This window comes from Lissotriton vulgaris, chromosome 2_1, assembly GCF_964263255.1.
Source record: "Lissotriton vulgaris chromosome 2_1, aLisVul1.2, whole genome shotgun sequence".
NCBI lineage: Eukaryota > Metazoa > Chordata > Amphibia > Caudata > Salamandridae > Lissotriton > Lissotriton vulgaris.
The window spans coordinates 1,729,962,004-1,729,977,923 of NC_141687.1; the positions used below are offsets into that span (position 1 = coordinate 1,729,962,004).

At 43.6% G+C, this 15,920-nt stretch overlaps 1 protein-coding gene across 1 annotated transcript in view; it reads left to right on the forward strand.

Moving 5' to 3' along the window:
* LOC147733202 (mucin-2-like) overlaps positions 1–15,920 on the forward strand; it is a 1,332,790-nt gene that overhangs the window by 796,921 nt on the left and 519,949 nt on the right. Inside the window, exon 19 of the mRNA XM_086957736.1 lies at positions 6,672–6,823. Within this exon, the coding sequence (XP_086813862.1) occupies positions 6,672–6,823 (152 nt within the window). The remainder of the gene's footprint in view (positions 1–6,671; positions 6,824–15,920) is intronic.

Genomic DNA, 15,920 nt, shown 5'->3' on the forward strand with positions numbered 1-15,920 from the left:
GTGTACTCTGTATTTCTATTGAAAATGTTGTTACAAAATAGATTAGTCTTGAACGCTCTTCTATCTGGAAATTTTATATGATTTTGCCTGGCTCGTGAAGTTTCCACACAGGGGAAGTCCCTTGCTTTAAAAAAAAAAAATGTATGTACCCATTCATTTTTTTTCTTTTCTTTTCACAATTAATCTATTGGTTTTAGTGTTTTTACTATCTATGATCCGCATTTCCAGGATTTGTTTTACGGATGCAGTACATCAGATTTGTAGCAGTTAATAATAGTTACTGTAGTAAGCAAGTTTTGTGGATATTTCAAAGGAAACTCTTTGTAACAACTTTTATTAATTGACACAATCATTTTTTTTTTACTTTACACTGATATGTGCCAGTCTTAGAGTTTCCCTCCCTCCACGGTGCTTGTGTTGTAACCTACATGTAGCTCACATATTTTAAAACACTTAAAGGCACCATAATGAAGAAAATAAAGGGCCATATTATCAAGAACAGGCAATAAAATTATCACAGCTTTATCGGCAGGAAACTGCTGCTACAACGGTGATAATGGGCTTGATAATATGTCCTTGTGAATTCCCAAAGCAACCCAGGTTCTGGTGCTAACCTGTGCTGCTATGGGAATTCTCAAGGGCTTATTATCAAGCCCATTATCGCCGCTTTAGCGGCAGTTTCCTGCCGATAAAGCAACGATAATTTTATCGCCTGTTCTTGATAATATGCCCCAAAGTTCCTGAAAAAGAAAATATTTGGCTCACATTTTAATTGTGGAAGCTGCTTTTTTTTCCAGATTTTCTGGTTTCATTTAGTAAAACTCAGCCAGGAAATAGGTATCTATTTGTCTTTACTTATGTTAAGGCTTTTCCTACCTGTTAGTTCATTTTCAGTTGTTTGTAAATACAGAAAACTCGACTGAAGGACAAGCGCTTTACATTAGCACTAGTTACATTACACAAGCTCCAAAGCATTGTTTATAGTCATAGGGAGATTAAGGGATGTGCCCAGAATCACAGGATTTTGATCTAATGCTGAGAGGTTGGTTGGGGGGTTGGTACACAAGGGCACACTGAAGATCATATTTTTGCAAAAGAAGACATTCCAAGAAGTGACCAATACATTTTAAGTGCCCTCGGGACCATTTGTTTTCGTTCACAGCGAAAGAAGAGGCCAGCTACGGGGGGTAAGGGGAGCTAGCAATAACAGATCCAATAAGGACACAAACTTGAAAGCAATTTGGTAGCTACTGCTGTACCCACCCTACTACCAGTACAACCCCTACTCCTCTCCCTGTCTGGGAGGGAATGCTTGCAAAACACACCAAAGGTGCCTCAAGGAAAATAAATAATAAAACGAAAATAATAAAGCTCGATGGCAAGAGGGTTGCAGGAACAAACACACTGCTCTTCTACTAGAAGCTGGTTCTAGTTTCACAGGCTCAACATGAATGAGGGCAATAGGGTCTCGGGTAGTGGGTATTGAAAGGGAGTGGGTTGGGGAGTTTATGAAACAGTAAGTGAGAGGGTGTGGTGGAGAAGAAACAGACTGCAGCAAAGACGAAAACTTAAACCCTCATGTGGAATACTGCAAACACAAATGAAACAGACTGGGGCAGAGGAGAAAACACAAGCACTCATGTGGAGTGCTGGAACACAAAAAGAAAAGTAACTCTAAAAAAAGGAGCAACGGATGGACACAAGTATTTGGTCAATGCTCCAGGACAGGCCACGCACAAAGATAGGATATGGTGTAGGCATGCCTTCACAAACTAATGATGGAAATGAGAGCACAACTGCAGTAAATCAATAAAATGCTGTGGGCGAGCTGTTAGCTCACAGTGTGTAAACAGCATGTCTTGTAGAGACAGCACTTGTGCTCTCTAGCCAAGACCTAAAAAAAAGTAACTCTCTTCCTAGCTTCATAATATAGAACAAATCACAAGGTCATCATTGTGAAATGGGAAATGATGATCAATTGGAAATAGAAGATGAGGGCTGGATTCCAGCTGCTCTCCACAATGAGAAAATGACCTGCTAATGGCTCAGAAATAATTGCTCCAGCTCGCACTAACACAACTACATCCATTGTTTTATGAAATGCAGCTGGAATAAAGAAAATGCACTTGTCCCATCAATAGACTGTTACTTGAACGCAAATGAGTTTCTATGCATTCAGTAAGCGTAGAATGGGATTGAATTTCCAATAGAGGCCTACATCAAATATTTCACCCCTTAATAAAAACAAGAAAAATTACACTTTACGGATAGATTTTGCATGTACCTCATAACTATGAAGACCTTTGAAACACTAAATGTAAACCTGAATATTTCCAATAAGTTGGCAATAAAGATGGAAAACTGTGACTTTGGACAAAAAGACCGGCTCCATGATAATAATAGATATATACAGTACAGTAAGAAGAAAGAAATTATCATCAAAATTGAAAATACCATCTTGGGATCTTGGGAAGATGTAGATACAGAGATATCCCTTGGACATTAAGGGGAGACATAATAAATTATAATCAATGGAAAACTACTACAAATATTACAATATGGCAGTAAAAAAATCAAATTTCCACCTGGACATTACTTCAATCCCAGTTAACAATCACCTTCATTGGCCAAGGCCTTTCACTCCGCTAATATCAAATTTGAATTTCAGAACAGATGGTACACACAATATTTATGGACGCAGAGGCGGACAGAGAAATAGGAAATGCAGTGTTTTTGAAGATTGTGCTATCCAGACGGCCTAGAACAATCAGCTCTGCAATAAAAGATCGCAAGAAGATCAGGGATGGGCAGACCTCTTCATTGCTTGTACCAGTAAAAATCAAAAAAGGTTTGGCTAATAATGTACCTCAAGATGCAGGGATATATGACTTAAGGACATTATATGACGAACATGCAGTTGATCAAATTAAAAGCCCAAGAAAAGAAGATGCCCCATTTCTGCCCTTAGAATATCTTTGAAAATGGATAAAGGATTGCATCTGGAAAGCAGTGGCAATGAAGCCCCTGGTCCAAACTGACTGCCAGACTCAATATTCAAGCAGGACCGTGGGCATTGGTCAGAACTTTTCTACAACTTATTCAAGTACTGTCTAAACACACAAAATATATCTCCACTGCGACGTTGCCCAACACACCAACCTATGTACAAAGAAGGCTCCTATGCCAGCCCTAAAAGCTACAGGCTAATAGCATTGCTGGATGTCGAGTTCAAATACTTTGCTTGCTTGTTACTTGTTGAACCACATTCTAAGGCCTGAAAAGAAAATCAAATTTCCTTCATTCAAACAGGATTCAAAGCAGTGGTCAGCACCCCAGATAATATGGTAGTAATACGGATGGTAAAAGAAAAAGCTATTCATAAAAAAGTAACCTTTTAACATCTGTTTCATCAATTGTACCAAACCATTTGACCAAGTGAACAAAAATGTACTCTGAAAATAAAACAAGTCAGATGGCACATCTGCTATACTTTTTTACAAGCCATATAGATGTTGTTCACTGACTCTTGGTAACTGCGAGACGAGCACCTGATGAAAACAATAAATCTAACTTTCTGGCAGCATTGATAGATGATTGGGGAGGTCATTCTCAACATTAAGCATGGGCGAATTTTGCGGATCTCGCGTTCGCGAATTTTGCGGATTTGCGAACTCGCAATCCGCAAAATCCGCGAATTCCCGCGAATTTGCGGATTTTTTTTTTTTGTGTTCGCCCGTGTTTCTGCCAGTTCGCGAGGGTTTTTACAATTTCGCAATTTGCGAACTTACCTGTCGGGTCGCAAGTTTGCGAACTTGTTGTTTCTACGTGTCCAGCCTGTTTGGGACACTCTTCTTCATCACTGCCACTCTCTGTCACCACTGCCACTCTCTGACTACTCATGCCACCCTCTGGCCCACCCATGCCACCCTCTGTTTCATCACCACACCCTCTGGTTGTCCAGTGCACATTATTTTCGGCAAAGCAAAGCACACCTTCCCTGCCTCAAGTGACCTGAATTAATTTGGGGCTGATTAATGTGTCACAGAATATTTTTTTAGCTGGCACCTGCTTCCTTAGTGCGCCCTGATTAGTGATCTTTTGCACTTGCTAAGTGCTTTCATTGTTGCAAAATTAGTTACAACACCTGCCCTGCCCCAACTGACAATAATGAATTAGGGGCTGATTAATGGATTTTAACTTCCAGCCTGGCTCCTGCTTGTCTCCCTTAGCTGTAATTCAGGACCTTTGTGGCATATGTGTAACTATTCTGAGGTTCAGAGCAGGGTCACATAATAGTTGCAACTGGCAACTGAACTCTGGAGGGGCCCCTCAGGAAGCACTACAGGAAATGGCTACTAATGATGAGCCTGAACTTTTGAACCTGGCAAGTAGTTTCAGTTTTGCTAAGATCGTATTTCTGCAATTTAGCACTTATTCGCGGGGCGCGAAGTTGTACTGGGAAGCCGCGAACTCACGCGAACAGTGCGAGCAGTGCGAGCAAAATCCGCTGCTCGCGGATTTGCGGATTTTGCGGGAGATTCGCGGATTGCGGATTTCCCGAAAATCCGCAAAATCCGCGAGCGGAACGGATTTTCCGCCCATACCTACTCAACATGTCAACTCAATAAAACCCAAGATCTCCTCCCTATACCTTTTTTCAAGCAACACATCTTGAACCCCAGTATTAAAAGTTAACAAAGCAAAACGTATCCCCACAATGGTATAATTTAAGGAACAGACACATGTTTGGGATATTCTTTAACACTAATCAATGCAAAGAACACTGTCTTCTATGTAGACCACCTCAAAGCGCCTCACAAGCACAGACAGGCTTGGAGTTTGGCCTAACAAAGCAGCAAGTGATGCAAACCCCTTCCCCCCTCTAAAATACATTATACATTAAGATATGCACAGGGTGCAACCTTGATAAACTACATCTAAAAAGGAAATACAAGCCGGTCTGCTCACCAAGAATTCTTCACCAAGTCATTCTCATTACAGCTCTATCCTCTACTGGAGCAGAAGCACTGTGGGAACAGCTCCCCTATGACCCCCTTCGCAATATTGCAGAATAAGCTAATTAAAAGCAACTCCTTTACCAGAGGCAAAATAAATTAGCAAAATCAGCCATGCATGGCAAACAATAACATTTAAAAAAATCTTCACTCCCAAGGATAGCTAGCAGAAACCTTAAAAAATATCATACAAATTCAGGCTGATCTGATTGTGCTTTAGGGTGTTTCCTACTAAGACATTCTCTCGAAGTAGTGAGAACGTCGGCCTACACGGAATTGCCAGCTCTGCACACAACATATGGACAGGCTGACTTTCTACTTTGCACTGAACGAGCGTAGACTTTGGCTACAAAACGTCTTTAATCAGTATGATATTTGTTCATGTCGACAGACCACGCTTGTCTGCATCTAAGGGGAACACCCCCCGTGTCGTAACCAGTTATATCAATAATATGAGCAAGGTAGGCCGGCTTCTAGGGAGGTAACACAATTACTGATTTATTTGTCTATAAATGGATTAAAAACAAGCTAAAACTAGAGGCCACCACACAACGCTATCCTGTCCACCTGGGCACTGTTCTATTCATTAAGATGTTTCTACGGAATAAGACGCTTAGAGACCTTTTGGTATTAAGCTCTCAACAAATCCAAATTAACATAACATTCATGTCTATATTGACTTACCTACGAGGAGATGCCTCTTATTTTAAGTAAACTTTAAGAGTATGTCTATTATTGAGGCAACTTAAACTTCTGGCACAAGTACTGGCAAAACATTTCCTTGCCTCTTTGGTTAAGGCACTACATTTTTCAGGTTTCTTTTTAATTTACATATGGATTTCAATTTTTTAACAATTCAAAAGTACATACTTGCTCTCATACATTTTATTACTTGTCTCTATTGGTTAACAAGTCACTTACTACATTACTCTATTTGCAAATTGTTTCTTACATTTGTTGTGTTTCATATTTATTGGATGTAAGTCACGAAATTGTTTTAATTAACTAAAATAAAGTTCATTTAGGCTTTGAAACACACTGTGGAACTTTGTCAGGGCTACTAGAGCTATCTGGCAAGAAGGACCAAAATATGCTGGTTATGCAGCACATTCTCTTTCTGTGTTATATGTACCCATTGGAAACAGAAACAACATTGTTGGTGAAATCTGCTAATTATGTGACAAATGCAGCAAATCTATAACTATGCGGTTAATTCTGCAGCTAAAGAATAGTACTAATCAATTGTACCTCACTATTGTCTATTGTTTTATGGAGAATTTAGTAAAGAATGGTAAACATCCTAATTCCAATCAATGTACATTGTTAGCTGCACATTTTCAACCTAACTGTTCTGAACAAAACATGTAATGAAAAAATGAATAACTGATACTGTGAAAAGGAAGAGAAGTGAGAAACATACACCTTTAATCTTTCCTGAGATCCCTGTGTTTCCATGGTATAGGGATTTGTCAATGCTTTAGTAATGTAACACTTGAAGCTACGCGTGACCTCAAACTTTACCCATGTTTTCCCAAACCTAGAGTTCTTCTCTTTAATTCGCTCTACTTCTCTCTGATTTCCACAACATACTCCTTTTTTGTAGGAAATAAAGACCTATCATATGTGATTTCTTGACAATATGTTTTCCATTTACAGGACAGCGTGCAGTGCATCTCTGGGTGCATGTGCCCTGCAGATCTGGTGATGAATGACGATGGGGATTGCATAAAAGAAGTTGACTGTACATGTACTAGAAATGGAAAATCTTACAAAAGAGGGGAAAGTATCACTGTTGGCTGCAACACTTGGTATGTCTTTGTCTCCACGTTTGAATAACAATCAACCATAAGTCTCACAGCATTTACCTGCTTATGCTACATCATATCTAATGCTCTTCTTGTATTTCTTTATGTAATTGTTAAAATGTCCTCCTTTCCTCGTTATAGTGCAGGGTTGTGGCTGAACTACTTCTACTACTTTGTAAAAATAAATCCTCTGCTCTTTGCAGCAGAGGGATTTTGTGCCCCTGTCTTCATGACGGAATGGTTCTGTCATGAGCACAGGAGCACTGGTGCTCATGGCGGAACCATTCCATCATGAGCACCAAAGGGGTTAAAACAGTCCGGTCTTTGGGGTGTGGCCCAACCACTCAAGATGGTGGACTAGTGAGAGCTGCACTAATGCTCCACCATAAGAATCCTGTGCTATCCCTTGACCCAGGGCCTGTGTTTGGACAAACGCCTGAATGCACTGGTCCTCTGGGCTGAGATGGTGATGAATCAAGGCCTGAACAGTGCCCTACATAAGGGCTACGCTGATACTGGGCCTTGTGCTGCTGCCATGGTGGATGGCTGGGTCCCTGCTCCACTGGAGAGAGAATCAGGACCAATGCTCTGGAGGCCTGGTGCTGGAGAGTTTTGTGAATCCCCAAAAGCCATGGGATCCAACTGGCAGGCTGTAGCGAAGTGGTGGCGGTGATGCAGACTGACCCATACTGAATACTGAGGCCAGTAACCAACATGGAAACAAGGACTGTGCTGCCTCCCCCTATGGGTGGTAAGCAGGCCCGCAGGATCTTTCTCACTGAGAACTGGTGCTCCCCCTGAGGCTATGGTGGCCAGGATATTACAGATCAGGCCCTGTGCATGGCACCTGGTAACATGGCAACCTGGCCACGGACAGCTAACTTCCAGATGGCTATGGAGGGTTCTGGGAGAAAGACCTTGAGCTTCACTGAGGGGTGAGTTGAAGTATCTGACCACTACCGCGACCATATACAAGCGGCTGAATGGAACAGAAGCCAAAAAGTTAGTGCAAGTGAACACCCTACCCCTCCCTCACCGATTTCGACCAAATGCAAAACATTGGTGTGCTCACAAACGGTGGGGCACATATGATGACTTGGAGCACCATATCTGCCACTACCACAAGATAAGATACCACTGATTCATCCTTACGGAGCTGAGGTAGGGTTCCCCTCTGCATCCCTCCCCTGTCATGCATAATGGGTAACCCACTGCCAAGACTCTCCTTAATGAAAGTCTGCGAGAGGGCTCTCAGGGGTGCCTAGATTTGGGGCTACCTTTGAGTCAGCGGCACAAGGTGCCCAGGATGGGGTGACTTCCAAAGACAATACAGAGATGATTCTATCACACACACATTGACAGAATTTCTGGTTCAATGCCACTTTTACCATGTATACATAATGACAAATTCCTGTGTCGAACAGACTCTGACCATAATCCTTTATTGTTAACACTGTCCCAAAGTTCCTTCAGCCGGAAGCGCCATTGGACTCCACCTTCCAGGATGCAATTGAGACTTTTTTAGGGAAAATGAGGACTCCGCCTCTCACTCCAACCTGGAGTGGGACACCTTTAGGTAGCCATTCATCACCTCTGTGTAACAACATCATATGGTGTCAAACAGACACTGATACGCGAGGTTCTTGAGGTGGACCAGCATCTACATATGCTAGAAGTGCTGGCATTAGAGGACCAAACTGTAGACCACAATTACTGGAAATGACTAAATCATTTAAGACACTGATGATGTACCTTAGATGCATGCACTACAAGGAATAGATCACATGACAGCATGGAGAGGGGAAGAAGCCCGGAATTCTTATGGTTTCACTGATAAAGTCAGACACACCTCAGAAACCCATTGGAACTATCATGGCTGCAAAATGGGTCCAGAGCCACATTGCCGGCGGAGATTAATAGAGCTTTTGTGAAGTACTATCAAACTCTATACACGGCTCCACAGACATCTCACCATGGCGGCATAGCTCAGTTATTAGCCACCATACAGATCTTGGGTCTCATAGGCCCCCAAATACCTGTGCCAAATGCTGAGCTAGGAGTGCAGGAGGTGAAAATGGGCATCGACAAATTGGCTAGAGGGAAGATGGTCATGGTCTACCTATCTCCCGCATTTGATACGGCGGACCACTTGAGTAGGTGAGATCATTCCTCCACAAGCTGACTCAAAGGGTGGCTTTACAACCTTATCTGTCTGAGCAGAATTGCTTGTGGTGTGAGGTTCCCCAAGGATCAGCTTTAAGCCCACTGCTGTTCAACATCTATTTTGCCCCCCTGTGTTCACTCATTGCCAACTGGGGGGGGTGGGGGGGGGCAAGGCAATATCTTATGCCGATGTCACCCAGCTAGTGTTCCCTTTTAAAGACCAGTCGGCTGATTCTTTTAAGAGCTTCAAGAGTTGCCTCAAAGATGTTGCCGTTTGCATGAATAATAACACATTAAAATGAAATGCTGAAAATACAGAAGTGATGTTTTTTGGGACCAACAAGCCTCCAGACTCGGACCTGTGGTGGCCTCAGGAAATGGAGATACCACCCACCCCAACAGGCCTTTTTAAAAATCTAGGAGTACAATGGGAGGCAGATCTGTCTTTTTCCTCTCAAATCCAGCAAGTAAAATCCTCCTGTTTTGGAAAATTGAGGTACATGAGGACATTTTTACATTTGCTACCAGAAAACTGCAGTTGAACCGTAGTTAAAGGAACTGTGATGTCTAGACTGGACTATGTGAATGGCCTTCATCTGGGCCTACCTGCTTACATGGTTAAGAGACCACAATTGGTTCAAAATGTGGCTGCAAGATTGATTAGACGTGTACCTATGCGTCAACATATCTCTCCGCATATTAAGGAACTTCACTGGCTACCGGTGGCCAGCAGAATTAAATTTATGGCCTTAACCTTAGTTTTTCGGTTGTTCCATCGTCTCTGTCTTAGATATTTGAAACAACAATTATGTGCTTACAAACAGACTGGCCTATTGCGGTCCAATAAACAGAACCTGCTTGTCACCCCACGAGTTAGGAAGGAGAGATGGGATGGCAGATCCTTTGTGGTGAGAGTGCTAAGCTCTGGAATTCTTTGGTGTCTGTCTTGTGGCAAATTGAATCAGAATGCCTATTCAGGAAGGCAGTTAGGACTTGGCTTTTTAACTTGGATTAATTCCGAAGGACGGCTGGTGTCTGACCTTTTAATTCGCTGTCACTTGCTGTTATAGTGCAAGGACACCTCCTTTGGGAGGTAGCTGTTTTGTTCTTTATAAATGGCTGTACTATTATTATTATTATGAAAGGGAAGGGGGGCTCCTCACAAAATGTTATATTGCCTTCCAGTCTTGGGTGACTTCCCGGCTACATGCCATGTATGTGGGGGCGTTCCAGAAGGGATTTCTATCAATTTGGTTAGGGAGACCACTATAGTAGTGTTGCAAAAACAGGACCGGGACCCACTGGACTTATGTTCCTACTGTTCCCTCTCTCTACTACCCACTGACAATAAAATTCTAGGTAAGATCATATCGAACCGCTTGCTCCCATATGTGCCTGGGCTTTTATACCTGACTCAATGCAGTTTTGCCCTGGGACATAGTACCCACGTGAATATCCACAGGCTGCTACACATAGTGAGTCAGTCTGGATCCCTTTCCATGCTGGCCCTTGATATAGAAAAAGCCTTTAATACTCTATAGTGGCCATACATGTTCAAAGTCCTCGATGCTGTGGTAATCAGAGATAATCACCTAAGGTGGATCCAACTTTTATATACAGAACCCCTTGCCCATGCTACCAAAGGGAAGATATACATGGATAGGTGGCTACCATGTAGAGGCATGTGACAGGAATGCTTACTGTCCCCAATACTGTTTGTTTTAGCATTGGAATCTCTGCCGTGTTGATGCATGCTAGTATCCCTTTATGGGGAATAACAATAGAAGACATGTATCCCTCAGTGGAATGGCATGCAGATGATGCAATTTTGCTCCCTAGAGACCCTTAATGGCCTCTATCCCTGTTGGAGCGGCTTCTGTCTGAGTTCAGGGAACTGCCCAAGCTTAAGGTCAACTGGGAGAAATCCTACTTATTCCCACTTACGACTGGATACACCTCAGCGTGCCTGTCATACCTTAGAGATTCCATGAGGTGGGAGCCCTCCATGTTTGGGTATCCTGGGGTCCAGGTGTACCATTTGGACTTTGACCTTCAATCGTACAACTTAGATAAAGGTGTAGGCAGGATAAGGCACCCTTTTACTATTCAGAGCTTGTCTTTTCCAAACTGATCTGGGGAACCCAGCATTGGCGCATAGCTATCAACAGGGCGTGCAGCCGCTGGATGAGGGAGGCAGGGGGGTCCTCAACCTAGAAGTATACTATGTGGCTGTCCAATTAGTGTTATTGGACAGATCACCTACAGTGGAGACAGATCCTGAGAGGAAAGACATCAGTCATATTCTGGTCGGATAGGTGCTGTTCTCCAGCGGTAAGAACCAAGGACCTTATCCACAAACATTATGGGTCATAAAATCCTGCTGGGACAAGTACACAAGGAGATCGGGGACCCTGTAGTCCCCGAAACTCCTACTGTGGATGACACCTGACAAGTGGATGTTGCGGTATGCCATGTCCTCAGGCAGGAAACCAGGCTTGAGTGGTCCCAAAGGTAGATCTTAACATAAATGGTCAGCTTTTCACATTTGAGGAGCTGGAAGATGCTTTTTGTCTGGAGTCAGTTTTTGACATACCGGGCACTAAAGGTACAATGATACTTCGGCTAAGGGCTCCAAGGAGCTGATCAGATCAGAGGTCCTGGCCACTTTACTGACAAATGGGGTGCAACACAGAGCGGTAACATGTGTACACCAGGCATTGGCACTGGCTAACTATGGGGACATGTATGCTCTGCGAGCCAAGTGGAAGGGCAGGCTGAGCATGGATCTTCCAAATAAATTCTGTGGACCCATGCTGGAATATAATAAAGCTGTGAGTCAGAACCTCTGCTTCAAAACCACTCAAATAAACTAGCTCTGTTGCGCCTATATATCACCTGTGAGATTGGCTAGAGTGTACCCTGGGCTTTCTGCAGTGTTAGTAGATGCAAAACTGCCCTGGCCTATTTCCTTCAAATGGTGTGGGACTGCCCACACATCTGTTCATACTGGTTGACCATGCATGGTGTGCTAACAGATTTGATGGGAAGGCTGCTCTTCCTCAACACGCGTTGTGGCTGCTAAGACGCTTCCTTAGTCCGGAGAAGGCCAAGCCCTCCTCAAGGTTAATGGATATGGCTTGGTTCATTGTAAATCGGCTATAGGCTTGCATTGGAAGGCACAAACTCCGCCTACTGTGTCACACTGGCTCCAGTACTTGATTAAATGGAGTACAGCCAAAATTACTGTCTTGATGTGCACATACAGAATAGCTGGGCAGGAAAACACTACCACTGAATAGCTTACTTTACTGCTAGCAATACAAGCCAAATTGGATGAATACCAACCCTGAGGTCCTGCAACCGTACTTATTTATTCGGTTTACTGTGGAGTGGAACTGGGGATTGACTTAAGGGTTACGGAGAGCGGTCCAAGACATGATCTACTGAAGCCTCACAGTTGGCTGCATGCCCGCTGCAGCCCTGTGTGGATGCCATTGAGGGAGACTGCTGGAAAATGAGGTCAGATACCTGCTTGCGCCCATTTTTTGCTTGTTGACTGATAGAGGAGCGGATTGTCGGAACATGTCTTTGTGGTGTGGAATTACTTCATTGCTAGAAATCGGCAAGGCACAAGTCAAGAAAAGTCCAACTGTCCGATCCACTCACTTTAGGGCTCTATCTAAAAAGGAGGATGGTCCCTGCATGGAGAAGAGAAGGGACTCTGGTGTATTGGCTAAAACATTCGGGCCATGAAGTGAAGTGGGCTGCTGTGTTGATCCAGAGGTGGCATCTGAATGCATTAGTAAGTGGGAGGAGACCCAGTGCAATAAGGTGTGGATTTGGTTACTGAGACTCCCACTGCATTAACCTATTTATCGCTTTTGTAACAAACTTGGTGAACCGGATATTGAGCATCAGGTTCTCTGGGTTCATGGCTGCTAAGATGGCTTGGTGGCAGGAGCACACACCACGTTTATTAAATTTGCACCATAGCAGCATCCATCAGACATTGAGCAGGGCAGGGCAAATTACACCATGTGCTCAATTGACTCCATGGTACACCCACACCCCCTGCAGATTGTATTGTCATTTGAGTGGCGCCAATCTGGTAGATGTTTTAAAGAAGGCCATTCACCTAACCTGAGGGCCAGGAATCTTTTTATCTATGCTTCTCCATGGGTGCATGATAGATGTGGCAGCGCAGTCCCTGGATTATCCATACTAATATTATAAAGAGAGAGCCCAAACCTTTGAGGCGGGTAATCTCAGGAACCACAGCACCAATCACAACACCCAATACAGCGTTGGAAAGGGCCGTTGCAGCAGAAGGACATAGGCTATGCAGACGCCCACCATATACATTTAAAAGGTAAAAGAACCGTGCCCGCAAAGTAGTCCCTTGTGGGCGTGTCTGCGTTGTGCTGTGGGAGTGTGCTGGGGGCGTGACAAAGGCTGGGACGTGTGGTACGTTCTGCCCTTCATACCATGTTTCATATCGTGTGCTAATCCCACCCTGCTCCCTTTAAATATCCCTGCACCCCATAATCCTAACCCACCCTTACTCCTTAAAATACCCCAACACCCTTAAACACTAATCCATCTTAACCCTATAAATATACCCTGTACCCCAAAACCCAAACCTATCCCTAAACCCTAAAAATACCCCTGTACCCAAAAACCCAAACCTAGCCCTGAACCCTATAAATACCCCTGGCCCTTAAAATCCAAACCTACCCCTGAACCCTAAAAATACCCCTGTACCCCAAAACCCAAACCTAGCCCTGAACCCTAAAAATATCACTGTACCCCAAAACTCAAACCTACCCCTGAACCCTAAAATACCCCTGTACCCCAAAACCCAAACCTAGCCCTGAACCCTTAAAATAACCCTCTACCCCAAAACCCAAACCTACCCCTGAACCCTAAAAAGACCCCTGTACCCCAAAACCCAAACCTAGCCCTGAACCCTAAAAATAACCCTGTACCCCAAAACCCAAACCTACCCCCGAACCCTAAAATACCCCTGTACCCCAAAACCCAAACCTAGCCCTGAACCCTAAAAATACCCCTGTACCCCAAAACCCAAACCTAGCCCTGAACCCTTAAAATACCCCTGTACCCCAAAACCCAAATCTACCACTGAACCCTAAAAATACCCCTGTACCCCAAAACCCATACCTATCCCTAAACCCTAAAACTAACCCTGTACCCCATAACCCAAAACTATATCTGAACCCTTAAAATACCCAAACACCCCAAAACATATACCTCAGTACCCCAAAACATATACCCCCAATACCCATAAATACCTTATTCACACATTTTAAAAAAACATGCTTTTACCATTCATGCATTTACAACGAATTTCGTTGTAAATGTATACGTGGTAAAAGCATATAAAATGTAATGCCATGCGTTTTAATGGCATTGCGGAGTCATGGTACTTTTGTAATGAAAGTATGCGGAGTGATCGTATGCGGAAAGAAAGTTGCGGAATAATGGGTGTTTACCCTCCCCCGGTAAGTACATTGGTGGCACGGCTGCCCACATCTCCAGCAACATACTCATATTTTTTCACCACCCATTTGAAAAATGCACAGGTCTCTCCCATTGATGGCCAGCACCGACATACACTTTTAGACACACCTCCAGCCACAAGTTCTAGAATTGCGAACTTTAGAGCTGGGGAGCTACATTCGAATCTCGGCATCAGATCAACATCCTGTGATTCCAGGCAAATCGCTTTGTCTCCCCGTGCCTACCACAAATGAATGTGTTCTTCTGTAATGTAAATTGTGCTCATGCCATGTTGTTGAGTTCACGCTATATACTATTGCAAAGAAAAATAAAGTAGGGGAACTCGAGTTCACACACTACTGAACGCGCACTCTTAAGTCCATGTGAATTGGAGCGTTTCACAGGCCTGTCACAGATAAGAAATGCTATCTAAACGAAATCCTACAAAACAATATACTACTGGCCGGCAGCAATTCATACCCGGACAACGTCGGGACGGCCTGCTAGTACCCTGATAAAACTGGCCAGATGTGTTTGCGTTGTGTCAGTTGTGCCCTGTCAGAGTGAAAGGACTAGAGCTGGACTCTTTTTTTAATGTGCGTTTTGAGGGCCTGCTGAGATGGGTTACTTCCCCAAATTTCAATTGTGTCCAGCATTTGCAATGACTGTTCTAAATAGCAGCGGTGTTTTCGACCCACTTGACTGGTTGATATTTCTTGCCACTGTATGGCCCCCACACTTCCTCCACATGAAGTGGACAGTTTGTTGCACAGCTTGATAAAAGCACTGGTCCCAACCCCTCAATGGTCGAGAGGACCGGGCACAAGTCTTATCTGTGCTGAGGATGAACATTTCAGTAGACTCCATGCTCGCCTAAATATTCTTATTGCTATCTAGTTCACCAGACAGGAGTCTTTCCTCAGCATTATCTCCTAGCTGTAAAATAAATAATTGGAAGTTTTAGCTTTCATGAAGGTTAAAAGGGGGACAGCCTTGGGCCAAATAACTGCCTTTCAAGCTTCGTAAGTGCTACCTCAATTAACAGAGCCTTTGCGGAGACCGCTTCTTTCTGTTTGGAGAAGGCGTCCCTTGAATCCATATAGATACACAGATATTTTTAAGCAGCTGTACTTTTAATGCTTTTGTTGTTAAAAGCCACCCTCAACTTAGTGGCTTCCTTTCCCAAAAGTTTATTATCCTAGTCTTTGATAGGTTTACTTCCAGCTCATTGCAGATTGAGTAGGGGAGCAGCTGGTCAAGAAGCCTCTGCAGGCCAACCCTTGTATGGCTGAGCAGGATGAGATTGTCTGCATATAGCAGGTTGATTATGTGGGTACCACCCCATTTCGGAGGGTGGGAATTACCTTCATCAAGTATCTGCGATAAATCTGAGATGAAGCGGTTAAAAAGAAGGGGTGCA